General features: G+C 40.0%; 2 protein-coding genes across 2 annotated transcripts; both read right to left on the bottom strand.

Annotated features, from left to right (window-relative positions):
• Window positions 1-490: 490 nt before the first annotated feature.
• LOC125009270 (sialoadhesin-like) lies at window positions 491-11,111 on the bottom strand. The gene is made up of 9 exons (XM_047587053.1): window positions 10,951-11,111; window positions 10,689-10,727; window positions 9,710-9,824; window positions 5,243-5,394; window positions 3,735-3,971; window positions 3,038-3,331; window positions 2,369-2,608; window positions 1,493-1,645; window positions 491-731 (listed from the first exon to the last, which is right to left on the bottom strand). Exons 1-9 carry the CDS (start codon window positions 10,973-10,975, stop codon window positions 616-618), a joined length of 1,371 nt encoding a protein of 456 aa, XP_047443009.1. The 5' UTR covers window positions 10,976-11,111; the 3' UTR covers window positions 491-615.
• Window positions 11,112-13,158: 2,047 nt separating this feature from the next.
• Window positions 13,159-26,797, bottom strand: LOC125009093 (sodium/hydrogen exchanger 9B2). The gene is made up of 15 exons (XM_047586709.1): window positions 26,697-26,797; window positions 24,244-24,315; window positions 20,934-21,026; window positions 19,225-19,318; window positions 18,977-19,147; window positions 17,914-18,056; window positions 17,079-17,206; window positions 16,544-16,625; window positions 15,792-15,885; window positions 15,601-15,707; window positions 15,381-15,530; window positions 15,189-15,297; window positions 14,936-15,072; window positions 14,110-14,284; window positions 13,159-13,979 (listed from the first exon to the last, which is right to left on the bottom strand). Exons 2-15 carry the CDS (start codon window positions 24,313-24,315, stop codon window positions 13,894-13,896), a joined length of 1,641 nt encoding a protein of 546 aa, XP_047442665.1. The 5' UTR covers window positions 26,697-26,797; the 3' UTR covers window positions 13,159-13,893.
• Window positions 26,798-26,815: the final 18 nt, after the last annotated feature.

Here is a 26,815-nt window from a genome sequence, read left to right as displayed (position 1 = left end):
TGTTGGGATTTCATTGTTTGCAATTCTGCTGTTGAATCAAAATAAACAGTTTTATATTTGGGTGACAGTGAAATAATCTCTGTGTCTCCATATATTTTTTTTTAAAAGCTACTTCTGTTTAAAAGATGATTTTTTATACTTCTTGGGTCCTACTAGTCACAACTACCTGAAGATCTTAATCTTCTTTTAAAGAAATTAAGACGCATTCCAAACAAATGACTAGACCTCAGGGCGTTGATTGTGCAAAGAAATGACCAAAACACGGCAATCAAATCCACACAAGCAAAAACAAGAAAAAAATCCTGCTAATTTAGTCCCGTTGTTAGCTCTCATGTACATGAGATTAAATTGTGCTGCATGAGGCCTCCCAACTAAAATGAGTTTGACACCTCCGCCCTAGGGTGACAGAGGTCCTCCTGGCTGCAGGAAACAAATAAAACATAGATAGATCAATAGTTTGTTATGTTAATTATTATTATTACCCACTCACTCACACAAAAAAAACTGTTTATTGACAAACATGTTGAACAGAGATTCAAAAGAAATAAAAATATTACACAAAGACAGTGAACAAGTCTCAACCAGTTGAGGAGAGAATAGACAAGAGAGTTTATTTTAGAAACTGTGCTCAGTGGTGACGTCGTCAGGCATCACATCATCAGGCTGTTGGTCCAGTCTCTTGTTTTCCCCCCTCGGTGGAGGCCTTACCTTGGGAACAGGTTTGTTCCTTCCTGCAAGGATCAATGGATTAATTGATCAACTGATTAACTGGTTGACTGGTTGGTTAATTGATTGATTAAAACTGGCTAATCAGTCAAATATTTGCATGAGGCCCATATTTTATGACCTTGATGAACACTCCAAGAACCAAACATCATCACGCTAGCACTTTTGCTAATTAGCTAACATTAGCTGGGATCATCCCTATGTTCCTCGCTTTGTATGTGACCGGGGAACATAGGACCCTTTGTTTTTACAAAGGGTGAAGGTTAGGGTTAGGGACAGGGTTAGGGACCCAGTGAACATAAGCACGCTCCCCGTTAGCCTACTAAAAAGTTAAACTAGAATCATGACCACTATGTCAGTACAACACCAACAATCATTTTTATAAAGCGTCTTGTCACAATTTGTACCATTATTGACGCTATTTAAATCAAATCTAACTGAATTGAATTGTTGCTAATTAGCTAAAACATTAGTAAGCTCACAAGCTAAATTTAGATGGTGAACACTATACCAGCCAGACGTCAGCATCCTAACATTGTTGCCTATTAGTAACATTAGCATGGAAACAAACTAAATTAACATGATGAATACTACAAACCTCAACATGCTAACTTTGTTGCTAAGTACCTCACATTAACATTCTAACAAACTAAAGTTAGATGGAGAACACTACACCAGCCGAGGGTCAACATGCTAACATTGTACAGCTTCATAGATCTGCTAGCATGGCCGGAGACACATTCAGAGAGTGTTCAGTGAGTGTTACCTGTCGTTCTGTGTCGATTTATCTTTCTTTGTCGATATATCGACACCGCCAGGAGAGTAGAGACGAAGTATGGAAAAGATAACACCACAATGTAGCGGATCATGTTCCCCAAGGACAGACCAGAGTGAGGCAGTGTCTTTTCGCTGTTGGAAGCTGGAAAAATTGAGTAAATTAAGAACAGACCTATAGTTGGTTTGTAATGTGTTAGAAAATGTCAAAACTGACCCGGGGAAATTGTCACAAAAAACAAACAAACAAACAAACAATGTTGATTATCAGTTTATCAGTGTTGTTTTCACCTCATATCTAACTTGTTGTCCATTCATATTACAAACGCCAGTGAGATTGCTACGAAAAGTGTCAGAATAAAGATATATGAGAAAATTCATCTGAAACAAAGTAAAAAATATAAATTTCTGTTCTCGCCTAAAAAAAACCCACATTATTTAGAGTAAAAACCACCTGGTTTTTACACAAAACTGGTTTAGTTTCACTAAATACAGCAGTTTTTCGTCATGTTCCCATACAATTGCTTGGGGATTTATTTGTGTTTCATTTGGTGGCAATGCCTGATAGAGGCTTTTAGATGAGTTTCTCCCTGTCATTTTGGTGTATTACATGTTCATAATGGTGCATGCTATCATGCATTTTTGACCGTCTGTAGTGGCCAAATCTAACGTCAGCCCCCTATACAGGGGGCGCTTGGCCCAAAGAGGCTAAGATCCATGGATTCAGAGATTTTCAGAATTTACTAAAATGAAAATGTCTCATTGTTGTAGTAAAATATCCGTTCTTAGTAAAATGGACTTTTTAAACATTTTAACTTGGAAACTGGTCAAATCTGATACCAAGACAATATTAATCAACACATCTCACCTCTGACAAACAGCCAGCTGGATGGAGACTCTCCATGACCCCTGATGTGACACTTGTAGAGGCCTTCATCAGACGGTTTAACGTTATAGATGATCATCTGACCTGCAGGCTCAGTCCTGATTAATGTGTCACCTTTGTAGAAAGTAGCTTCGTGAGAGTTGGGCTTTTTTACACAGTTCAAAGTGACATTGTTTCCCTCCATCACCGGGAGGACGGGACTCTTCAGGATCACGTGTTTATCTGAACACAGATGGAAAATAAAGGTGAGAAGTTAAGGGTCATGAAGGGTCATCAGTGTGGTGTAGAAACATGGACCGTTTGCTTCTGAATTAAAGGTTTCTAATGTCAGCTCAGTTTCCACTTTTTCACCAGATACTGGATACTTCTACTGGAGGAGTCACTGTAATGTTTCCATTACAGTTTTTCTCAAAATAAAAGCGGTATTTCAGATTTTTTTGACATGTTCCATTTAAAGGTGTTTAGTGAATGAGCTGTAACTCACACCTGATGATATCCCATAATTCTCTTAGACTCTCATCCTCACTTTGAGACTAGACTAGACTTCACTAGAGTAGACTAGACTAGAGTAGACTAGACTAGAGTGGTACCTGGTTATGGACTAGACTAGACTAGAGTGGTACCTGGGTATAGACTAGACTAGAGTGGTACCTGGGTATATGGTGATGTTGACTGAGTTGCTCCGTTGCCTGGTAACAGACTCACACCAGTACACTCCACTGTCAGACTGTTTGGCCGTCAGGAGTTCACAGTGGGAGGCGTTTCCTGGCCCCCAGTCACGTCCACAGAGGGACATGCTGGGTCCGGCTGACCCCCCCGTGGTCCACCTCTTGATGTTCCAGCCCTGTGACTGGTGGAATCCTCCACAGCTCAGAACCAGGCGTTCGTACTCGGTGAACTGAGATGAGTCAGGAACCACTGTGAGGGAGACCGGCTCAGAATCATCTGGACACACAGACACACAAACACTGTGTTAGTGAGCGTCACACAAGTCAAGGTCCTACATCACACCCACTACTATAAAACAACACTGGACAATAGTGAGACGGGTCCTAGAGATCTGAAATAACACACATTTGTGTGTTATTGGTTCACCATCTTTAAAATGTTCTAAATATTCTATCTTTTTCCATTTTTATATTCTATTCTGTTCTAGTCTAGTCTATCCTATTTTTTATTCTATTCTATTCTATTCTATTCTATTCTATTCTATTCTATTCTATTCTATAAAATCAAAGTAAAGTTATTAAACCCTAGTTGCTTTTCCAATGCTGCTGCTCATTGAAGAATACAGTGGAAATGAAAACGATGCACCGTAGCTTCTGCTGTCTGTCATGGACGTCTCTACCTTTCATCAGCAGCCAGCTCTCCTTGGAAAATATATCTCCGATGCGACATTTGTAGGCGCCTTCATTCGATTTAGAAAAGTTCCTGATGGTCATGAGGTCTGTGGCTTCGGTCTGGATCAAGGCTCCATCCTTAAAGAACTCAGCCTTGTGGGAGCTGGTCTTCATCTGACAGGTCAGAGGGATGTCTTGACCCCCCGAGACTGGAAGGGCCGGACTCACCAGGATCACACTTCCTCCTGAGGAACAAGTTAGAAATGTGTTGTTGGATGAATGTAAAAGGATAAAGGTGATCTAGTAGCTGTTAATAAAATAAAACTAGACACCTGGATGGTTTATACTCTACGCTGAACCTACATCATAGGGGGCTACAGCAGACATGTTGGATTTGAGGTTAATTAATGTGGAAGATGAGTAGAGTAGATGGTTCATAGGAGACTGAACTTTCTGACTGTTTCTATCTGCTGAGACACATGAACAAGGAAATTCATTTTGGATGAATCAAAGTCACATTTTTTAGTTTGTGTCAGATGGTTAGTATTCACTACCATCAGAGACAATCAGACAATCAGACGCAGGATGAGGGTGATGAAAACTTTATCCTAAGTTTAAATAACATGTGGAAAATATCTGCTTGACAACTTATTAATGGAGCTGGGAACAAGCCTCAAATAAACAACTACACTTTAGAAACAAGCCCAAAAAATAAGACCTGCAGCTACCAGTATGTACCAGTTAGCAACTTTAGAGAAAAACAAACCCAAAGTCTCTGATAATTTGGTAACACTGAAAGATGGATACTTTATTGATGCTGGGCACATTCAGTAAACTCTGCACTCTGAGAAGATTTTGAATGAATCAAAGTCACATTTCTGGGGCTTAAGTGAAACTTTAGACTAAATATAAGGTGAAATGAGAGGAAGAACTTATATAGATAATAGATAATTTAGACATTTCAGATGAGGAGCGGCAAAAAATGTGGAAGACGCTGTACCACTCTACACCACAGGGTGGCGCTGCCTTTATTTTTACTGCTTAGTACAGCAAGGGTCATTTTTTTACATCTGTCCCGTTTTTTAACTTTCTCCACTTAAGTAATGTGGACGTTGGTGAAGGCTACACACCGCAAAGGTTTTTATTAACTGTGAGTGTGAAAAAAATACGCTGTGAAATTAGGTAAAATAAAGGTACTGTGTGGAAACCATAGATATTTACACATAGATGCTGCATTCAGGGTTCTCAGGAGGTCAGACAGTGCATCTGACACTAGAAGAGTTTTTTGTGCTTCTTACATGTTGAATGAAAGAAACAAAAAAAAAAACAGGGAAAACCATGTGACAAGTTATAAGATGTTTTATATTATTTAGCTGTTATGAACGTGTTGAATGTATCTCTAAAGCTAACATAATAAAGATGTAAGTGATAAAAATAAAATGAAACTGTGAAAGTCTATGCCTTGTATCAGGAGTAAAGGAGTCGACGTTTCCGGTTGTTGGTCCATGACTCTTACCACTCATGACTGTGACGTTGATGGCGTTGCTGCTCTCCTTGTGTTTGGATTCACACCAGTACACACCACTGTTGGCCAGCTTCACTGTCTTCATCTCACAGATGGACGAGGTCTCTCCGCCCCATCCTGAGCCGCACTGAGACAACTCTTTCCTGGAAACACAACACAGTCACTTCAGGAAATGAATCCAGCTGTCACATACATGGATTGGATACAATGTTTTTAGACATGTCCTGGTTGTATCCTCAGATTTTGTCGTTGACATCTTTATGAAATCTTTCTAGCTTCGATATGGAATGGTGAGATGTTAAAGTCTTTTGGAGTGAAGACCTTCTATGACTCTGTAGTGGCATCAGTGGTTGTATCAGACTGCATCACCTTCACTGTGTGAAGGAACGGTATAGAAGATCCTTACTTCCTGCTGCTGTTTGGCTCCACAATGAACACTCATAATATGACCAATATTATTACTCCTCAAGGTTTAAATACTCTCATCATTTCACTACTCTCTCTGTACTGTGTACAGTCCTGTGTAATATCTGTTATATACTCATTTGCAATTCAATACTTCTTGTTGCCATTCAGTACCTTAGGTTTTTGGTACAACACTTTTTGTTACAATCCCATTACTTTTTGTTGCAATTCATTACTTAGTTACTGTGCAATACTGTGCAGCATTCAGCAGTAGCTATCTGTTGTGCAATTCAACACTTTCTGTTTGTCATGCAATACCTTGTGTCAAAATCCAATTACTTTCTGTTGCAATTCACTACTTTTTGTATATGTGCCAATAATTGTACATTGTTTATTCTGTTCTACTTTTTTAAATCTTATTATTTATCTTTTACATAGTCCATTCTTGTTACTTTTCTGCACTATGTTGCTGTTGCAAACTGCAATTTCCCCACTGAGGGACAAATAAAGGTTTATTTCTATTCTATTCTATTCTATTCTATTCTATTCTATTCTAGTGTTTGGGTGGAGTTGTAGAGAGATGTACAGTAAGTAGAATTGCTTCACTACTGTACTTAACTGCTAAAATGCTGTATCTGTACTCTACTGGAATATTATTATTTTTTCTCCTACATCCTTTTACTGAACTACATATTTTTGATGAGTTTAATACTTTTCCTTCGATACATTTTTTATGTGCTGCATCGTCACTAGTTAGCGTTGACCTTTAAAATCAGGCAGTAGCTACTCCAAGAGTTTGGCTTTCAAAAAAAAGAAAGAAAGAAAGAAAGAAAGAAAGAAAGAAAGAAAGAAAGAAAGAAAGAAAGAAAGAAAGAAGCAGCAGTTAGGCTGCGCTGTCTCTCTGAAATAAACGTCCAATCTGGTCTTGGTTTGGTCTGCTATGTTGCATATTTTAATACTGTGGATATATCCCTACTGCATACTGTAACCTTTACCTCGATCTGGAGGATATGTGCAGCTGTTGCTCCAAAAAGAGTCACTCAGTGCGTTTACATGTAGAGCTTAATCGAGCTATGCTAAAAATTCAACTTTCTCTCTACAGTCCTTGTCCCAGTTTACATGCAGCGCAAGAAAATGGAATAACTGTTCTCCTCCTCCACACTAGGGAGCGATACGTGTCTTTTCAGCGGGTTAATGCCACGGTAATACGGCCCGATTTCTGGTTGACCTATTACGTGATATAATAAACTAGAGTCGTTCATGCGACAGACCGGCATTTAAACAACAACCAGACGGATATCAGAACATTTTTTAATCTCGTACGTAATGTTCGCGCTACTTCTGGTGCAGGTAAGATCCGCGCTGTCCCTCAGACGGCTCTTCTAGCGGCTCCGTTTCTCCTCTTCTTCTTCTATGATCGTCTTTCTTGGACGTGTTTGTTCCGGCCTCACACGCCAGCGCAGCGGTGGTGGAGCATGCGCACACGCATTATCCGATGAAAACTCCCAATCGCATTATCTGGGCGTCTCAATCGGATAATGAGAGTAACGTGTTTACATGCACTTAAGTTCTCCTGGTATAGTCCGATTAAGGCGATAATTGTTTTTTTTTTTCACGTGCATGTAAACGCACTGACTGATACGCACAGGTATAGTACTAGGGGGCGGGGCTAGTAACAATAGCTAGGGGGCGGGGCTGGTAACAGTAACTACGTGAAGCCAGAGTTGCAGATGGTCGGTCAATCACCAGGTTTGAAGATGCTTTTTAATTAATTAAGACTTAAATTTGATTATTTACACAAAACATAATATAATATAATATAATATAATATAATATAATATAATACAATAAAAAATTTACTCGCAATACTTAAAAACAAACAACATGTTGAATACTTCCACTTAAGTGTGGTGCTAAACTGTCTGGAGTCCAGAGTATAATTGGCTGTTTTTGACTACTTTTGGTTTTATAGAAATTTGGCTTTTACCTATATTTCATCTTAAAAACTGTTCACATTGTTGCCTTGTTTGGTTTTATTCTTTTCAGCACAACCTTTTCTGTGTCATTTTACAATTATTTTTTCATTTTGACAAACTGTATTAACACATTGAACCTAAAACCAGACTAAAACCTTAAAACCTGAGTAGGAAATGTTTTATGAAAATCACAAACTTATTTAATGAACCATTTTTATAACTTACAATGTAAATCTAAAGTGTAATGTACAATTTAGCAAACAACAAAACTATTTATAACTATTTTCATTAAAATTAAGATCACTCATTTTTGGAAGACTATTTACAGCCATTGACAAAACTATCAGGTGTAACAATAAGTAATAACATCTCATGTTTTGTTTTTTTATTTTTTTGCTTTTGAGCATTTGACGCTGGCTAGCGATCTGTTCAATTACCTTTTCACCGTTTCTCTGTGCACCAGACGTGCAACAGCATGACGGCAATATTAACAAAAAGTGTCCGGTAAATAAGTTTAGTTTTACACGTCCTATCAACACAGATTAAAAACTGCTCTGTAGTTTGAAGTTAGCACTTTCTACAAAGGTTGAAATGGAGACACAGTGATGCTGCGTCTTGCTGCTACGTCGTCTTAAATTGGTCATGTGATTTGGATGCTTGAGAGAGCATTTGTACTTTTACTAAAGTCTGGGCCTCTAGTACTTTATACATGTCTGGTTGTTGCAGAGCGAGCCAGACTGATGACTGCACAAGTTATTACTCGCATCGCCGTAGGCCACGTACGTGGGTTACACCGTCTAGTCCCGGAGTAGCTACTATAATAGAGCCTTTAGTGTGAAAACAACACGACATACAACACTGGGTTCAGAATACCAGATTTACCAGGATAGAGTTGACACTTTAAAACCTAAACCTCCACTTGTGGTTAAAAAAAAACATGCAGTATTTGAACTACCGTAAAGCACCAGTGAACAAAATTGCGTTTTCCGGATAACAAAAATACAAACAAAAAAAGATGCCAGTACAGTAATGATGAAGCACCACTGCTGTTGGCGGCAGGTTGGGGGGAGCCCCAGGACGAGAGAGTTGTTTATAGGAATTAGTTGGTAAAAACTAAGCTAGTTCTACCCTTGAGATGTCACAAAGGTCTTCAAGACAGAAACACAACTTCCCAGTGTTCAGTTGCACTTTGAATACTGTCATCAGAGCAAACTATTGTAAGTTACGGAAATTCAAAAACCACAAGATTTAAAGTTTTGCCAACTACATGTTGTGTTGTAAACAGTTAAACACAGTGACTGTGTCTGAACGTTTATGACCAGGCTACTGTTACTTCCTAAACTGATAAAGTCACAACTGATGGCAATAAAACCGAACCTTTAGAGGCTGACACTAACAACCTGATGACACTGTAATCTGTGACGAAAATGAAGAAGAAGAAAACTTGTGGTTTAGTCAAGTGACTTTCAAATTATTTGTTTATCTGATTAGTGATGGCCATGGCTTCAGTATTAATGAAGCAGAAGCACAAATGATGTGTAATTAACGCACTGATAGGGTACTGAGCTCCGATCTCAAAAATGTGCCATTCACTGTGGGTGTCTGAGAGCATGTGCTGCCAAACTAAAAGAGAAGGGCCATTATTTGCCTAATTTATCTTTAACAGATCTTTTTTACCCCACCTCTCTCACCAACCAGCCTCGAGCTGATTGGTACGCCCAACGTTTCTTCCTGTAAAAAAGGTGTGAAAGCAGCAACCCTGTTTGTAGTAGGTGATTATGTACCGTGCGTAGGACGGAGGAGGCAGCGTCCAAAATCAAAAAGAACTGAGGCGACCAGAACAAAGAGCAACAGTTCTTGATAAGAACAGGAGTATTTCAAGTCTATAACTCCAGTGTCACATAAATCTATACCAGGCGTTGGCCCATGTCAGACATTCATGTTAAACATTCATGTTAAACATTCCCATTTGTGAATAACTCTTCAGTAAATTCCTAATAATCTAATAACCCACAGAAGAGAAGAAACCTAAAATCTAAAACCTGTGATGATCTTAGTGTTCTGTGAGTGAACTGACCCGTCTGTCGTGTATCTCCACACTGTCCATCCACCGGAGCCGAACTGCTTGCAGCTCACAGAAACCTTGTTGTACTCGAAGAACTGAGAGCTGTTGGGTTCAATGGTGACTGAGGCTGAGAGAGACGTGAAGACAGAAAGAAGAAAAAGAAGAAATGGTGACGACAGCAACAAAGACCAAACACTCATGCGGGCCAGGCCTCTATCGTGACTGATGCTGCAGCCAGCCACCAGGGGGAGCTCCACATATTTTGGCTTCACTTTAAAGCAGGGTGTCAAACGGGGGCTAAAACTGGCCCACCAGGGGACCCAATCTAGCCCGGGGGATGAATTTGCAAAAATGACACTGAAAATATCAGCGGAAAATATTTGATAAAATAAGAAATTGCACTTGCACCTCACCCTTCTTAAGAAATTCACGGTTGTTTATTACATGTAGCTGTACTTTTATTGCACTAAAGCAAAGGAAACATTTGGATTTGTCGTTATCAGGTAATCAGGTATCATCGTTTATCAGGTAATAAGCTGTTGTGTTACTGGCCCGGCCCCTTGAGATCAAACTGGGTTGAATGTGGCCCCTGAACTAAAATGAGTTTGACCCCCCTGGTTTAGAGGATCTCACGCAGTCTGTGATGTCACTGTGTATGTTCAGCTGGGAGGAGACTCTGGGGCAGGTTTATGAAGCACAACCGTCCTGAAAACACTTAGGGATCCACCACCAACCCTGACCCCTCCCACACTGACTACGTGGCCCTCTGACCACAACAGAGTGTGCTCTGATCTGAGCTCAGATTTACTTTGAAAGGACAACCTTAGGTGAGTGAGGTGGCATACATGAAGTTAGAAACAGCAGCAAACATGAGAGGACATTTGACCCAGTGAAGTTTCCACCTGCAGCCCACCCACCAACCTAGAGGAAGTCCTTCTCAGCGATACACACTTTCACGTATATCCACATATACAAGAGGCTTGAAACTTACCGCGAGTTTGCGTAGACATCTGACAGATGCTTAGCAAGACTGAAATGACAAAATCAGAGCACATGTTCAATGACTAAACGTTCAGCTTCACTTCACTGTTAAACATTTGTCAAGCTACCAGTCCAGCACCAAAGTTAAAACGCACCAAAGTTAAAACAAGACACAGCTCTATCCACCTCTGACTGCCGATTAAAGTCAGTTCAGTCCTGTTCCTTGTTAGAAATATTCGCTCAGAATGTGAACAAAGCAGTTTTGTACTTACGGAGGAGAAGTAGAATTGTCGACATGCTGCCTAGAGGCTCATGTGTCACAGACAGAGCTGTAGAAAGGACATCCTGTCAAATAACCACAGGCTCAGTGGGAGGAGGATGTGAGACCAGCCAACAGAGTAGAATGACAAAGTATTTATCTGGCCTAGAACTGTTTTTCATTCACATGTATTTTATGCTTTTACTAAAACAATAACCTCATACGTTCCTATGCTTCTATGCTCATATTAATGTTTTGATGTTCTGCTTTAGGTGCAATGTACCCGAACAAACACAATGTAGGAAAATATGGTCACTGTCACATCCTGTTTGTGTCTTACTAAGGTCAACTTGTGCTTTCACACCTCACAGTTTAAAAAAGATCAGACTGCTACTAGTTTCACTGAGGCGCTTCAATGGAAAGCTGACATCGCTGTTCTGCTGTAGCCAGTAGACGAAGTATGACTACATCTAGGAATGAACAGCAGCATCAAAGATTTGTAGCTGTTAGTCCTCATAATTCCTTCGTATCTGTCGCCATTGTCTTCTGTTGCAGAATCTGTTGCATGTTGGGATCTGTGATTTTACTTTGAAAATCAGTAAGTTTACACGCACGTAAAAAAAAAAAAATTGTCTTAACCTGACTTTAACTGGACAGCTTAAGTGCATGTAAACACGTTACTCCGACTAAAATCTCCTTATCTGATTAAGACACCCAGATAATGATTGGAAATAGATTATCTCTGGCATGTATACCCTTTAATCTGACTTTTAAATTGACAATGCGTGTGCTCATGCTCCACAAATGCTGCTCTGGTGTGTGACTCTGGAACAAAAACATCCAAGAAATCCGGTCGCAGAAGAAGAAGGTAAACAGATTCGGTAGAAGAACCACCTGAGAGATAGCGCCATCTTATCTCCACCAGAAGTAGCGCGTATTACGTACGAGACTAAAAAGCTGAAGTATTATCCACCTGGTTGTTGTTTAAATATCAGTCTGACACATGAACGACTGTAGTTTATTATATGACGTAATAGATCAACCGGAAAGAAGCCGTATTAACCTGCTAAAAAGACACATATCGTCACCTGCTGTGGAGGAGGAGGACATGTTCCCATCAGTTATTCCAAGTAAACTGAGACAAGCACACATTCAGAAAGTTGAACTTCAAGCATAGCTCCACTAAACTGTGCATGTAAACACATTGCGTAACTGACAGGATGCCCAGGATGGTTTTGGTGCAGGATTAAACCTGAAAGGTTGGCTAGTCAACTGCATAACAGAACAACTCTGGAGCAGGACTTCACTATACAATCTTGAATTCTTAATCTTTTAATCCATCCTTGCATTTTTTGTAAACTTCCTGACATTAGCTTGTTTAACATTCTTACTGAAAATATAGTACTAAATATAGTAAATATGACTCACCTAATAGAGTGTCACTGTGCCTTGCCTCAAGTCTGAGGCACACAGTGTGTTGCAGTTGCATAATGGTGGTGGATATGTGGGTGAGAAACCTGAAGATCAACCACGAGTCAACACTAATAACCTCATTTTAATGTAAATCTGTTCCTTCCACTTGTCCTCGGGAGCCTCACTAGAAGTTCTCTAGAAGGCTTCATGAAGACGACTAGAAGCATTACGTTCAAGAGGATATGGCCGTCAACATGTATTTAACATATAGTGGAATTATTGTTTGGAATAGAAAGTGGATTTTTGTACACAGTAAAAATGATTGAGTGGTAGTGCTGATATTCAGACTGTCTCTACTGTAGAAATAAATGTGTCTAAGGACCAGACATTTGTCAGGTTGGTTTCCTTCTTTCTCGGAGCTCTCGTCTGTGGTCACTCACAAACGGCTGCAGAGATGTGAGGGCCGAAGCCTGTGAGTGATATCGGCAGAAAAACAGGAAACGCCTGACTGTGGCTGTGAAGGCAGATGTCTGCTAAAGATTTTGTTGCTATGAGAGCGCCAGAACATTGAAATCCTCGATAAAAACCCGAGGACGAGGGTGTAGCAACTCTTTTCTTTTCTTCTTCTTTTAACCCTTTAGGACCGAAACATCCGTCAGCAGATTAAAAAAAAAAAAAAAAAAATTTGGTATTGAATTACCTTAAAGTGTGTCTGAAAAGCTGCCATTACGGAAGACACCCCACTGCTGTTGGCTGCAGGTTGGGGGGGGGGGGACGATGAAAGACTGGAGAGACCCAAGAGGAAGAGAGAGTTGTTTGAAGGAATGTGTTGGTAATCATTAGTTAGATATACCCCTGAGGTGTCACACAGGTCTTAGTTACAGTAATTCAAAAACTACGAGATTTAACGCACTGCCGGTGATACGTTGGTTTCTAAAGGGTTAAACCAGGCATTGCGTCATTCTCAGAAACGTCTTGTGGTCTTGCCTGAGCTGACAGTGTATTGTACAGACCGCTGTAGTTATGGGATGGAGTAAAGCCCTGAGCAAAACCTAAAGCACAGAGGGCATCTTCAATGTATTTCAGCAGAGTCAGGTAGATTAAGCTCTGGAGGATTAAAACCATGGACAAATGTCAGCTGGGTCCTGGCTGAGCTCATGTTGAGCCACATTGTGCTCTAGCTGCCTTCAGTCGTGGTGAAACCACAAGTCATGTGAACCTACTTTGGCTCCACCACATCTGAAAACCCTAGACATTAGCTGGCTAGCTTTATCGTTCACAACTTCTAATCAGTGTGGAAATGTCGTTGTATGAAACGACAAAGTCATTTTTTTTTTCCTCTTTTAATATCGATAGCATAATAAACAGACATTTGGACACTGACGGTAGTTTGACTTGAACATATCAGAGCATAAAAAACAGCTATCTATCTATCTATCTATCTATCAATCTATCTATCTATCTATCTATCTATCTATCTATCTATCTATCTATCTATCTATCTATCTATCTATCTATCTATCTATCTATCTATCTATCTATCTCATAGTTTGCTCTCAATGTTCCCGTGGTCGTTTTCTTGGACCATTCCGTTGCTGTGAGGAGGTGTGGCTTCATCTTCTGTCTCCTCTGTTTAGATGTAAAAAAAAAAAAGTTAAAAAGTTAAGTTAGAGTTAAAAAAAAAACATTAAGAAAAAACACTTCAGTTAATGACATTAGTCAGTGAATCAATTGATGAATTGCCCATAAATTTACTGACCTGTGGCCTTCCGAGCCAGGAGGCGTGGCCCCGCCAGGCCGATGCCCAAAGCACCGATGGGAGCCGTGGTCAGGATGGATAACACGGCTAACGTCAACACGTCTAAGCCAAACTTAATGGACGTCTCATCCCCCACCGTCCTCGCCATGTCCAACGCTGTGGAGCCGACAGCGGCCTGAAACACAAAGAAAGAAATAACCCCACATTAGAGGAGCTTTAAACCTCTAAAAAAACAAAAAAAAACAAAAAAAAAAAACAACCGTCTAAGTAGATCTTGTTCAGAAAGTGTTTGTTACTAGTCTGCATATTGCAGTCAAAAATGGAATAATAAGAGGAACTTAGTCGAGGTGGGTGTCATCTGAAACTAGAGAAGCTGTTTCACAAAGCTGGAGCTAACCAGCTAGCCTCAGCTAACAGAGAAAACACACAGACAAACGTTGAATCTGTTTGTTCTTCTGTCTCAGGATTTCATCAAATCCACAAATAAACGACTTTAAACTTATCTGATATTGTTTTAATGACCTGCACCACCACCTTAAAGGATCGAGTCATGTGCTTCATGCATACTAGTTAGCCAGGGGCTGATCCTGGTAAAGCTGCGTATTTAAACCCCAACTCCCCACCAGTCATTTAAAACTGAAGACTTTGAGCTTGTTCTATTTTGGATATGTGTCGATTTAGGACAACGCTGCACAACTCTAGTTCTTTTGGTGGGTTTCAGGGTTCCAGTATCTGACTCTTTCAGTGCTTTGGCTTCAACTCTGGAAGTTTAAGACTCCTTTAAGTGGAAGAGCGTCTAGTAGTTGCGTGCTACAAACCAACGCACCTGTACGGTGGCTTTGGGGAGCCAGGCCACGGCAAGAAAGACTTTCTCCTTCAGGTTGAATCCTCCAAAGTGAACCAGCAGGAAAGTGACGAGCAGACGGATCACCACCCCGATACTGATGCAGGCCAAACCCAGACCTGATCACACACAGAAGACAACAAAGAGTGGTAAAAACTTAACTTGTGTTTTAGTTGTTGTCTCAACCAGTTCCACCTTACTGAGGTTAATGAAACACACAACAAACAGTTCTTACCCACGGTGCTTGGGTTGAGGTTTGCTATGGTAATCTCAGCACCAATCAGACCAAACAGGAGGGGCTGGAACACATCCCATGACCGACCCACCATGGCTGCCACCGGGGCCTGTATGCAACATTAAAAACACCTGGATTAACCAGACCTGTGTCAAACCCAGCAGTTAACTCCAGGCCAAGGTACCTCGTTACCTTTTCTGACTTCCAGCCCAGGGCAGCAAGGAAGGACAGGACCAGAGTACAGAGAGTACCGGCTCCAGCAAACCCAATAACATTACTGAAGAATACGGAAAATATGGACAGACCCAACAACATGAGAGTCCTCCTCAAAACCAGATCCTCCTGCAGGAAGACGGAGGATGTTAAGGACACATTTTGATATGACATATTCTAAATTAAAACGGGGGCAGACCTGGTCATTGCTGGGGAAGAAGCATAAGAACAAGCCCACGATGAGCCCAGCTATGATCCCTCCCACCACCTCCAGCACACCCTTCAGTATGTTCATCCACATGGAACCTGCAGAACAAACACAAACACAACGTCTAGAACAGACCAGACTGAAGCCGATCACAACACTAAAACAGAAACATCTTCTCTGACCTTTGGAGAACGCAATCCCCAGAAAAGTAGAGAATCCCGTTATGGCTATAATGTCATCAAAGCTTCCAGCAGCCATCAGCAAGGTGGGGATTCCCTGAACAACAACACAGAACGACAGAACGTCGGTGCATGACATTATAACACAGATCAGTGGACCAGTGCAGATTATCTTTGAATCAGGGCTTTGGATCCTGTGGATGTTTTATAGTCGAGGTCGATCTAGAGCTTTTTAGAGCTACTTTAAGGGGTGCTAGAGAGAGTCCATGACGAGGTGTCTCAGTTAATTCAAAGTGTCATTTATGTGATAAGTTCTAGTCGGTTATAAGGGTGTCCCTTCACAGCTGTCATCCATAGGGCCAAAGAGGAGGATTTAAAGGTCCTTCTCTGGTTTCTACTGGTTACTTTGAAGGACTTGAGGTCTGTGTGGTCATGAAATTCTTTAAGATGATTTTATTTGCCTTTGAGAGTGTAGCTGAATGTGTTTGTGGTTCTAGAAGTTAGGTTGGTGAATTTATTAATTGCTTATTATGGTATATGAGGTGTAGGAGGTCTTTAACCAGCTCTAAAGAAGAATGTCTCTTTGTGTTGGTGGTGGTTCCGGTGGTTTGTTAATCTAAGCCATAGTTGCATCAGCTAACACAGAAGATGCTTCCTCTCTTCTTGCCTCTCTGCTCCCCTCTGGTGGCAGAGTGCAGAATCATCTTTTATCTGTCTGTTGTGTTGGGTTTGATCAGTGGGTGGATGGTTTTTACCTTCTCCACCCCGAGGCCTTCTCTCTGCAGGAGCAACATCGAAGGAACAACGACGGCTGGAGACACCGCAGACAGGACGAAACTATAAAAAGAGAAGTACAGTTTTAATCCAGTCTCAAAGATATTTATGAGAGACCAGTGCCAGATTAAGGTGAACTAGATTAGGTGAAGCTGATTGATTAAACTGGGTATGACTGGATTTGGACCAAACTGAACTGCTTCCAACTTGTTTTTGAGAGTAGCAGCATGTCACACTGGACAACTTAAGTGCATGTAAACACGTTACTCTCATTTTAGTCAGAGTACTCTTTAAGATATGATGTAATAGATCAACCAGAAAGGATATTAACCCACTGAAAAGACACATGCTGCCCCCTAGTGTGAAGGAGGAGAACATGTTCCTGTCAGTTATTCCACGTAAACTGGGACAAAGGACTCATTCAGAAACTCTAATTTTGAGCATAACTCCATTAAACTGTGCATGTAAACACACCGAGTGAGTGGCAACTATTTGACACCATACACAGAGTGTTACCCCAGAATGAAGGCCCACACCCACGGCAGGCCCAGGAGGAAGTGAGAAACCACAGCGTCAGTGGAGGCCTCCATGAGACAAGGGCCGGCAGCAACACGAAGGCACACCGCCTTCAGTCGCCTCAATGCCTGCATGACAACACACAGATACAAACACGGTAACACGTTTTATTTAGAGGCGCCTTTCGGGACACTCGGGGAAAAAAGTCAACTGGACTTATAGAGTTTAGAGAAAACATTTCGTCTCGGTAGCTTTTTCAGTTACGTGAGACTGGAGGGAAGTTGAGGTTTGAATAGGAAATTCTGTGGTACTTGCTTGACGTGTTTCTGGAGCAACCAGAAATTGAACCCTCAAACAGCTGGATACTGACCTGAAATTTCTTGGGGAATCAAGTTAAGTTTAGTTAATTTTCTATTTAGACCTTAAACTTCCCTCTAGTCTCTTAGAACTGAAATGCCTTCTCAAAATTCTACAAGTCCAGTTGATATATAAAACATGTAGATAAAAGTGAAAGGATGGAACTGAGTAGGCCTGTCAAGTGAGCCGGTGGGAGGGTGAGTTGAAAGTAGGGGCTGGAGGGGGTTCTGGTGATGATACGTGAATGGATTTATGTGGTAAACCAAATAAGAGGGAGTTGCAGTAGTCCATATTACTGGGGACGTGAGCAGAGCTGCAGTGTTGTCTGGTGAGAGGGACGGACGGAGACGGGTGATGTTGTTAATATGATGTTGGAATGAGAGAGTGTTATCAAGGATGACACCCAGACTCTAAACCTGGGGGCTGAAGCTGTTTATTTTAGATATTTAGGGCGGGGCTGGTGTTTGGATGTCTTTACCGAGGGGTCGAGGCCCAGTCCGGCTCTGGTCAGGATGATGGCCAGGGCAATGTTCCTCAGAGACGACGACCAGTGGGCGTCAATGACGATGGCTTTGGTTATGTAGGGAATGTTACGCAACGCCAGACCAGCCAACAGCATGCCTACACCAACACAACGTCATATATGAGGACGCACACAAAACCAAACCCCTGCAGTAACTGGGTCGACGCAATCCAGAGGATAAAAACTAAACAACAACTCAGACTGGAAGAGGTTAGAGATTAGATTAGATTAGATTAGATTAGATTAGATTAGATTAGATTAGATTAGATTAGATTGGATTAGATTTAACTTGATTAAACTAGATTACATTAGATCAGATCAGATTAGATTAGATTTAACTAGACTAGATTAGATCAGATTATCAGACCAGAATAGGTTAAACTAGACTAGATTAAACTAGACTATATTTAACTAGATTAGATTAGGTTAAACTAGACTAGATTAAACCAGAGTGTATTATATTAGATTATATTTGATCAAATTAGATTAGATGAGATTTAACTAGATTTAACTACACTAGATTAGATGAGATTATCAGACCAGATTAGATTAAACTAGACTATATTTAATTAGTTTAGATCAAATCAGATTAGATTAGATTAGATTTAACTGAATTAAACTAGACTAGATTAGACCAGATTATCAGACCAGATTAAATTAAACCAAACCAGATTAAACTACACTAAATGAGGCCAGATCAGTTAATCTTAGATTATATTATATTATATTGGACTAGACTAGATTAAACTAAACCACATTAAACTAAACTAGACTAGATTTAACATGATGAGATGAGATTAGACTAGATTAGGTTAGATCAGATTATCCTACTAGATTAGATGATATTAGACTAGAGTAAATGAGAGCATTTTAGATTAAACTAGACTAGACTAGATTTAACGTGATGAGATTAACTAGACTAGATCAGATTAGATCTGAATATAGACCTGTCTGGTCGGGTTATACTGTGTTTTGCGTTGTCTGGACTAAATTATTAGATTGAGTTTTTGGGTCGTACCAAGTAGTGGAGGGAAGGGTGGCAGCGTGGGCAGTCGGATCATTCCCACCAGCTTTCCCCCCAGCACGGAGCAGATGAAGAGGATGATGATGCCAAAGAGGTTCCCCCCAGGTAAAGACACCGTCCCTGTGATGGACCAGACGACTCCAAACAGCAGAGCCATCAGAGAAACTGGAACATACCAACACACTCAGACCCCCTGGTTCCTCCTCTCACAGCCAATCAGATCACCTCAGAGAGGATCTTACCTTTGGTGATGAGAAGGCTGAGGAGTCCCCGAGGACGAAGACATCTGTCCTTTAGACGTACACAAGAGGAACAGCAGGAGGAAGACATGTTCGTCTACACAAACACACACACAGACGTTGGATCACTGACAGCAAACAACCAATCAGGACGCTTGTTGTTTTATTTGTTCCCCTCTAGGTCAACTTCTCCTTTCTCCAGAGTCCTGTTAAAGGTGTGAATGGAAGAGGAACTTCTTGGGGGCAGATGATGACTATTTAAATTCTCACCAACCACCTGTCAAATAGAACTGAAGACTGCGGATACACTACAGAAAAACAAGGTATGTATGAGGTCCTCAGAGACCAGAGACCAGAGACCAGACCATATTAGCTGAGGTAGATTTATGAATAAAAGTCGGCCAGTCAGAGTCTACAAATATACAAAGATGAACAATGATGTACACGATAGCAGCAACCAGTAATAAAACACAAAGCACAGTGCTACACAACATCCAAGTGTCTTTAAATACTGATCAGGAGCGTTCAGAAAAAGTACGTCTCCATGTTCCAACAAAGGTACAAAAATAAATTGTGCTGAATGAATGTTTTCTGACTTCCAGTGAAAAACATGATTTATTTCTAAAGATGAAACTCAATTTCAGTTTTAGCTTGAATTAATGAATGGATAAATAAATGTTTATTTGAAGACAGACTAAAATCAATCAATCAAACAAACAAACGACAATAATCATAAGACAACACCGCAAAGTGCAACAACAAACCAAAAGCTTATTAAATCCCACCCCTTCTCCCTGTGTTAATCCTATAGAAAGTTATAAAAATATCTAATAATGTATCCTATCGACCCCTTCATGGCCCACATCACTGTGACATCACAACGTTAACTGGAGGCAAGTTAAAGTTGAGGTGAACACTGTCACATTGAAATGTCGTCTTGTTGTATTTTTTGGGGGAAAACCGAAAAATAATAATAAAAAAAAAAACTTGAAGTTTTATCACATACCAGCCGCTGCTAATTGTAGACAACTATGGTTGAACACAATTAAAAGAAAGGACTGGAGTGAGACAATCATCAGCAACAACACACTTCATATCAGGTCAGATTAATATGTAATGAATCATCAGTTTTAGCCTGGATAATGTTATGTTTTAGAATAAATCGTGACTGAAATTATATTAAATTAATCATTATTTAGAAGATTCTTGTTACATGCTAACTGCTAATGCTAACTGCTAGCTAACTCAGCATTAGTTGTATGTTTCAGAGGTGTCCAAGCAGAAGTTGCATTTACTACGTTACCCTCCACAGTGGTTCCTCTTACTTCTTCTAAAATATCTTTGTTTGACCTCCTTTGGTCAAATTGTCCATCCAGTGGGAGTGTAGGTGTCGGTGAATATAGTCCCATCAGTCAGAGTCAACTTTTTAAAATAACACTTGCGGTCTCAGAGAGTGAGTCTATTAGTATTTTCTCTAAAATATGAGTTTTCCTCGTCCATTCTTGACAAAACAGTCAGTTGAAATATGCTAACCACCCCTCTTAGAAACAAGTTGATCAATGAACCTTCACAGACATCTCAGAACATGGAGTTCTGGTCTGTTCTGATCAAACTATAAATAAAAACCACCTGATAAACATTCTGGCTTTAGCGCTGTCCACATACTTTTGACCTGAATGTGTTGTGTTGTGTTGTGTTGTGTTGTCACTCACTGTGCAGTGGTCGCTGTCGTCTGGCGTCTGGCTGGTCTTGGTCCTCTGAGGCAGCACCGTGATCTCTCTCTCCTCCTGGACTTTACTCCCTCGCTTCACCAGTTTGTGAGTGTTTGGGTGTGTAAAAGAGAGAGAGAGAGAGGGGCGACACACAGACAATGAATGAGTTGTTGTACTTTGGTCTGTTCAGTTAAAGTGGTCAGCTCTGGAGGAAGTGTTCAGGTCGTGTGTCTGGAGTAAAAGATATTTATAGCTTGTTTTATAGGTGATTGAACTGGGTCAATTATAGATGATTTGAAGTGAGTCACTACATTAACAAACTAAAAATAACCAGAAACACACTTATTAAAATATAATTTAGATGCTGTAACTGTGACATGTATCATAGTTGACCAATATCATAGTTGACAGGTGTATATACATATATATATATATATATACAGTGGGGGAAATAAGTATTTGATCCCCTGCTGAATTTGTAAGTTTGCCCACTTCCATAGAAATGATCAGACTCTGGTTTTTATGGTTGTTTACTGGTTATGGGTATAGACAGAATATCAGTCGAAAATGCATAAAAAACACACAATCTAAAAGTTATAAATTGTTATGTATTTTATTAAGGGAAATAAGTATTTGATCCCCAAGCACAACACAAGTCAGTACTTTGTAGAGAAACCTTTGTTGGCAAGCACAGCGATGAGACGTTTCTTGTAGTTGGTCACCAGGTTTGCACACAGCGCAGGAGGGATTTTGGCCCATTCATCTTTACAGACAGTCTCTAAATCCTTCAAGTTTCTTGGCTGCCTCTTGGAAACTCGGAGCTTCAGCTCCCTCCACAGGTTTTCGATCGGGTTAAGGTCTGGAGACTGACTAGGCCACTCCATGACCTTAATATGCTTCTTCTTGAGCCACTCCTTTGTTGTCCTGGCAGTATGTTTTGGGTCATTGTCATGTTGGAAAACCCACCCATGAGGCATCTTCAGTGTTCTTGCTGAGGAAAGAAGGTTTTTGTCCAAGATGTTACAGTACATGGCTGCATTCATTGGCCCCATAATGCGGTGAAGTTGCCCTGTACCCTTTGCTGAAAAACAGCCCCAAAACATGATGTTTCCACCTCCATGCTTAACCGTGGGTATGGTGTTCTTTGGGTCATACTCACGTTTTTTCATCCTCCAAACACGGCGGGTCGAGTTAATGCCAAATAGCTCAACTTTGGTTTCGTCAGACCACAGCACTTTCTCCCAAGCCTTCTCTGAGTCATTTAGATGTTCACTGGCAAACTTAAGGCGGGCCTGTACATGTGCCTTCTTGAGCAGGGGGACCTTGCGGGCACTGCAAGAGTTCCACCATAACGGCGCAGTGTGTTGCCAACTGTTTTCTTGGTGACGGAGGTCCCAACTGCTTCCAGATCATTAACAAGCTCCTGCCGTGTTGTTTTAGGCTGCTCCCTCACCTTTCTCATCATCATCCTCACTCCATGAGGCGAGATTTTGCGGGGAGCTCCAGACCGAGGACAGTTGATGGTCCTTTTATGGGTCTTCCACTTGCGAATAATGGCACCAATAGTTGTCACCTTCTCACCAAGCCTTTTGCTGATGGTTTTGTAACCTATACCAGCCTTGTGCAGGTCTACAATCTTGTCCCTGACATCTTTTGACAGCTCTTTGGTCTTGCCCACGGTGCTGTAGAAGTTGGAATGTAAGAAACTGATTCTTAGAGCAGGTGTGCTTTATATAAATGACGAGTTAAGATCAGGAGTATTGGTAATTAGTTGACTGAGCACAGCTGTGTGCCACATGCGCACCAGCCAATCTGTAGGAGCCTGAATTCTAAGTGAATTGTTGGGGATCAAATACTTATTTCCCTTAATAAAATACATAACAATTTATAACTTTTAGATTGTGTGTTTTTTATGCATTTTCGATTGATATTCTGTCTATACCCATAACCAGTAAACAACCATAAAAACCAGAGTCTGATCATTTCTATGGAAGTGGGCAAACTTACAAATTCAGCAGGGGATCAAATACTTATTTCCCCCACTGTATATATATATATATATAGTCCCTCAATCACATATTGACCCAAATGCTACATGATGCAATACGTCATTTTCTTCTGGTTTCATTGATAAAATTTACTGTAGGATTCAACCAAGTAAATTTATTCAGGTGAACCCAACAACTGTGTGTAAGTCAAGAACAACAACCACTTAGAGTCTAGATTCAGGAAGCTTCAGAGTTTTGTCTTTAAAAGATATTGAGACCATGAATGAGCTCCAACATGTTCATGAATAACATTCAGTTTACTTTAAGATCTGAAAACCAAACTGTGACAGATGAAAGTTATCTGAGGAGGAGGAGGAAGTGTTGTTGTTGTTCATTAGTTAATTAGTAGTTAATTACATGGATGGATCCCTGAGACAAGCTGCCTTCAGTTACTTTATTGTACTGGTGATAATCAGGAGACTAGAGAGAAACCATACCCTGGACCTGAACCTAACTTTAAACAAACGAGACTGACACTTGACTCAAACCTCTTTGTCTTGAATATGAAATTGTTCACTAAGGCTGAGTAAATAAAGATAAATGTCCTCGTAACGTCAGTAACACACACTCTGGCTCAAGTTTGCACATCCCCCCTCTAGGTGTTCCCACACATTGGTTCTTCCTCTTTCCTCCACCCATCCATCTCCACCTCTTTTTTTCTCTGTCACTTGATAAACAGGATTTATTGGTCGGTGGTAGTAATCATTAAACACACACACACACACACACACACACACACACACACACACACACACACACACACACAAACACGTTCTCACTTTATTGTCGTGTGAAGTCGTCACCAGGTTCTTCCTGACTGTCAGTTAAAGGTGAAAGCTGGACCATAGATGGTTTAAAGATAGACTGTGGAACTGAAGCCAAAGCTACTACAGCTCCCCCTGGTGGCTGCCTGTATAGGTCATAAGCTCCACCCCCTCCATGTTAGTGGGCGGGACTTGGGTCAAACTAAAACACTAAAGTAAAATGTCCAGATTGTGTGTGCGTTGCCTCCTGCAGATAAAAACCCACCGTGGAGGAAGACGTTGGGTTCTCTGGTTTGACCCAAATGTCTTACTGGTTTTATTTTTACTAAAACCTCACTAGAAACTCTTGGTCCACGGTTGGGGGTTAGAGACCCGGGTCAGGGACCTTGTTTCTATATCTAGTCCTGATGCATTGTTTTCCCAGGTAGTGGGTGGAGCTACAGTGTCCAGGTGTTTTATTGTTTGACGGTTTAACAGTTTAACAGAAACAGTCGGTACCTTGACTTGTTCCAGCTTCGGTCCGTCGCTGTCGGTCCGACAGTAACGTTTAGTGGCCTCTTCATCCATCATCTGAAACACACACTCATTACTACTCTATACTTATGAGGACCCAGTCAGCCCTAGAACAATGACACTACAGGGAAGTACTAGTGTGTAACGTTTTGTGTTACATGTCATTAGACTACAGTCACTCTACTTTCTGAAAGCAGGCTCTTTTTTATTTATTTATGATTCGTTTTTTGATAAATCTAAAAAAAAAAAAAAATACATCAAAATCAGTGTTGCTACTAATCACTGAACAAAACAAAGAACTTGGAACCTTTGGAAAATTTTGTGAGCACGTGTTTGAGGTTAAGTTTTCCTCAGTTTTTGTTTCTTTGGTCATTTCTGATGAAAGTAAGTTGACAAAACTGTATTGCTGTAAAAAGGATGGGCCCAGTGAGCTAAGGCTTCAGGCTGGGTAGTTTGTTGTACTGACCAGAATAAATAAATAAATAGATTAACTGACACATTCGAGGTTCTAATAGTCCACTTTACATTTGGTGATACCGTCACAAACACTGGCATATAAAGGGTTAAATGTCAGAGATGAATGAGACATTTGGTATTTATGATTAGGACGGAAGTGGATTTAAATATTTATATAAAAAAGTAGAAAAAATAATCACATATTCTGTTTTTAGATGATTTTGAAGAGGACACTTTTGTCCCTTAAGGCCTGACACTACAGGTGAATAAGGTTAAATATTTAACTAACAGATATCACCATGAAACTTCTCCAGTTGATTACTGACATAAATACAATAATTTTTATGTATTACGAGTTTTCTGTGAATATATATTTAAATATGCAAATGATAACTTATCTACTTAAAAATGCACTAATTTACATATATTCCCACAATAGAATCTGAATAATGGCTGAAGTGTTGTTTGAGTTTGTTAATGTGTGAGATTTCCAGGTATTTACAGAGGGAATGTTGGATATCTCTTTTTATCACTTCATAAATCACAAAATACTGTCAACAGTCCAAAATAATTTAATTTTTGCCATGTTTTTAGGAGTAAATGTTCTATAAATCATGCTCTGAATGATATATGATAAATCTCCTCTGTAAGTACCTGCAGAATGTGGTTAGGAATAAATGTGTAAAGTTTGGTTTGTGTAAGAGTTACTGCAGTGAAGATTTTTGACTCAGAGCAGCAGAAAAACTAATTTTAAACATTTTATTTTTTTGGAAACCACTATGAACCAAAACCAAATCTACTGAGATCCTTCAGAACATCTCATATAATCATATCAATATATATAATATCAATAAATATCAGATTAGATGTTCATTTTTTGATCCGTTGCTGATCGTCTCCACCTTCGTCTCCTTTTACTAAAGACAGTTTACGTCCGGATGAACTCAGATGAGTCTGACTTCCCCTCTCCTCTCCTTCATCTTTTCTTGATAATTCGAGCTGTAATTTTCTTCTTATATCCCACGCTCTGCATCCCAAAAATGACTTCACTTTACTTTTAAATGTCCCTCTCAGATAAACTCAGACTAGAGGCAGAATATCAGGTCACTATTGAACCAATCACATTGTCAGAAATCGACATCAACCAATGACAGTTTAACTTCAGATCAACCTTTCTACTTTCACCATTGGTTTCCAATAGACAGGATGTGACCATATTTGGACCTGACAGACTTCTGCAGGAGATAAAGAGCTTCACAACAGTTCCTCCTATACCGGATAGAGATGAGGCTACAGTAGAAAGACAACATCAGGTGACTTCCTGAGAATTCAGGAGGAAATCAGAGGAACAACACAGATAAAATGTAGTGAAATGGACACATGGATGAGCATTTGACCTCTTTTTAAAAAATAGTTTGATAGAAGACAAAATCTCAAAAATCTCAAAATTGATCTGTGGGTAAAAAAAACAGTGTCTTTGTTGCCGTTTCTCGTGTTAAATAGTAACAACTCTTGAAATCAGGTCTGAGGGTTAATTTCCTGCTTTGGTCAAACAATAACTTAAATAAATTGTCCCTTTAACAAAGCATTGTGTTTTATAAACTCTTCCTCTGTTGTTTTATTTAAAATCTCTTTTAAAAAAAAAAATCACCACAGTTGAATAAAAACTGTTGCAAACTGGAATTTCCCTACTTAGGGGAAATAAAGGTTTCTTATGCTAAAATGAATTTTAATTCATTAAAAAGAAAAAGTAGCTGATTCACATTTCTGTGGGAAAAAACAAAACCCCAAAAAGATTAATTTAATTTATTATAGATCATTTACTGTGGTTTAATTTAAAGAAATAACAAACTCCTAAAGGTTTTAATACTAAAATAAAGTAAATGAGCTCATTACATTATTTTATCAACTTCTAATAATTTAGTTTAGACCCTGAGAAGAGAAGAAATAAAGCTTTAATTAATTAAACCAGATGAACTCACATCTAGACGGTCGCTCCTTTAAATTCCGGACGAAGCTTCGCTCTTGTGTCAGTGACACAGACCCAGAACTAGAACTCCCTGAGTTTGTGAGTCTCTTACCTTGAGCTGATGAAAAGTTG

Source organism: Mugil cephalus, chromosome 1, assembly GCF_022458985.1.
Source record: "Mugil cephalus isolate CIBA_MC_2020 chromosome 1, CIBA_Mcephalus_1.1, whole genome shotgun sequence".
Lineage (NCBI taxonomy): Eukaryota > Metazoa > Chordata > Actinopteri > Mugiliformes > Mugilidae > Mugil > Mugil cephalus.
This window is presented reverse-complemented; position numbering and strand designations above follow the sequence as displayed.

Coding starts and splice junctions, on each gene's coding strand:
- LOC125009270 (XM_047587053.1), bottom strand. CDS start 10,975: ATGTCGACAATTCTACTTCTCCTCC. Junction 9,825..10,688: donor GATGTCTACGCAAACTCGCG/GTAAGTTTCAAG, acceptor CGTCTCTCTCAG/CCTCAGTCACCATTGAACCC. Junction 3,332..3,734: donor GAGCTGGCTGCTGATGAAAG/GTAGAGACGTCC, acceptor CTGTGTGTCCAG/ATGATTCTGAGCCGGTCTCC.
- LOC125009093 (XM_047586709.1), bottom strand. CDS start 24,315: ATGATGGATGAAGAGGCCACTAAACGTTACTGTCGGACCGACAGCGAC. Junction 15,298..15,380: donor TGGGCTGGAAGTCAGAAAAG/GTAACGAGGTAC, acceptor TGTTGCATACAG/GCCCCGGTGGCAGCCATGGT. Junction 15,073..15,188: donor CCTCAACCCAAGCACCGTGG/GTAAGAACTGTT, acceptor GTGTGTGATCAG/GTCTGGGTTTGGCCTGCATC.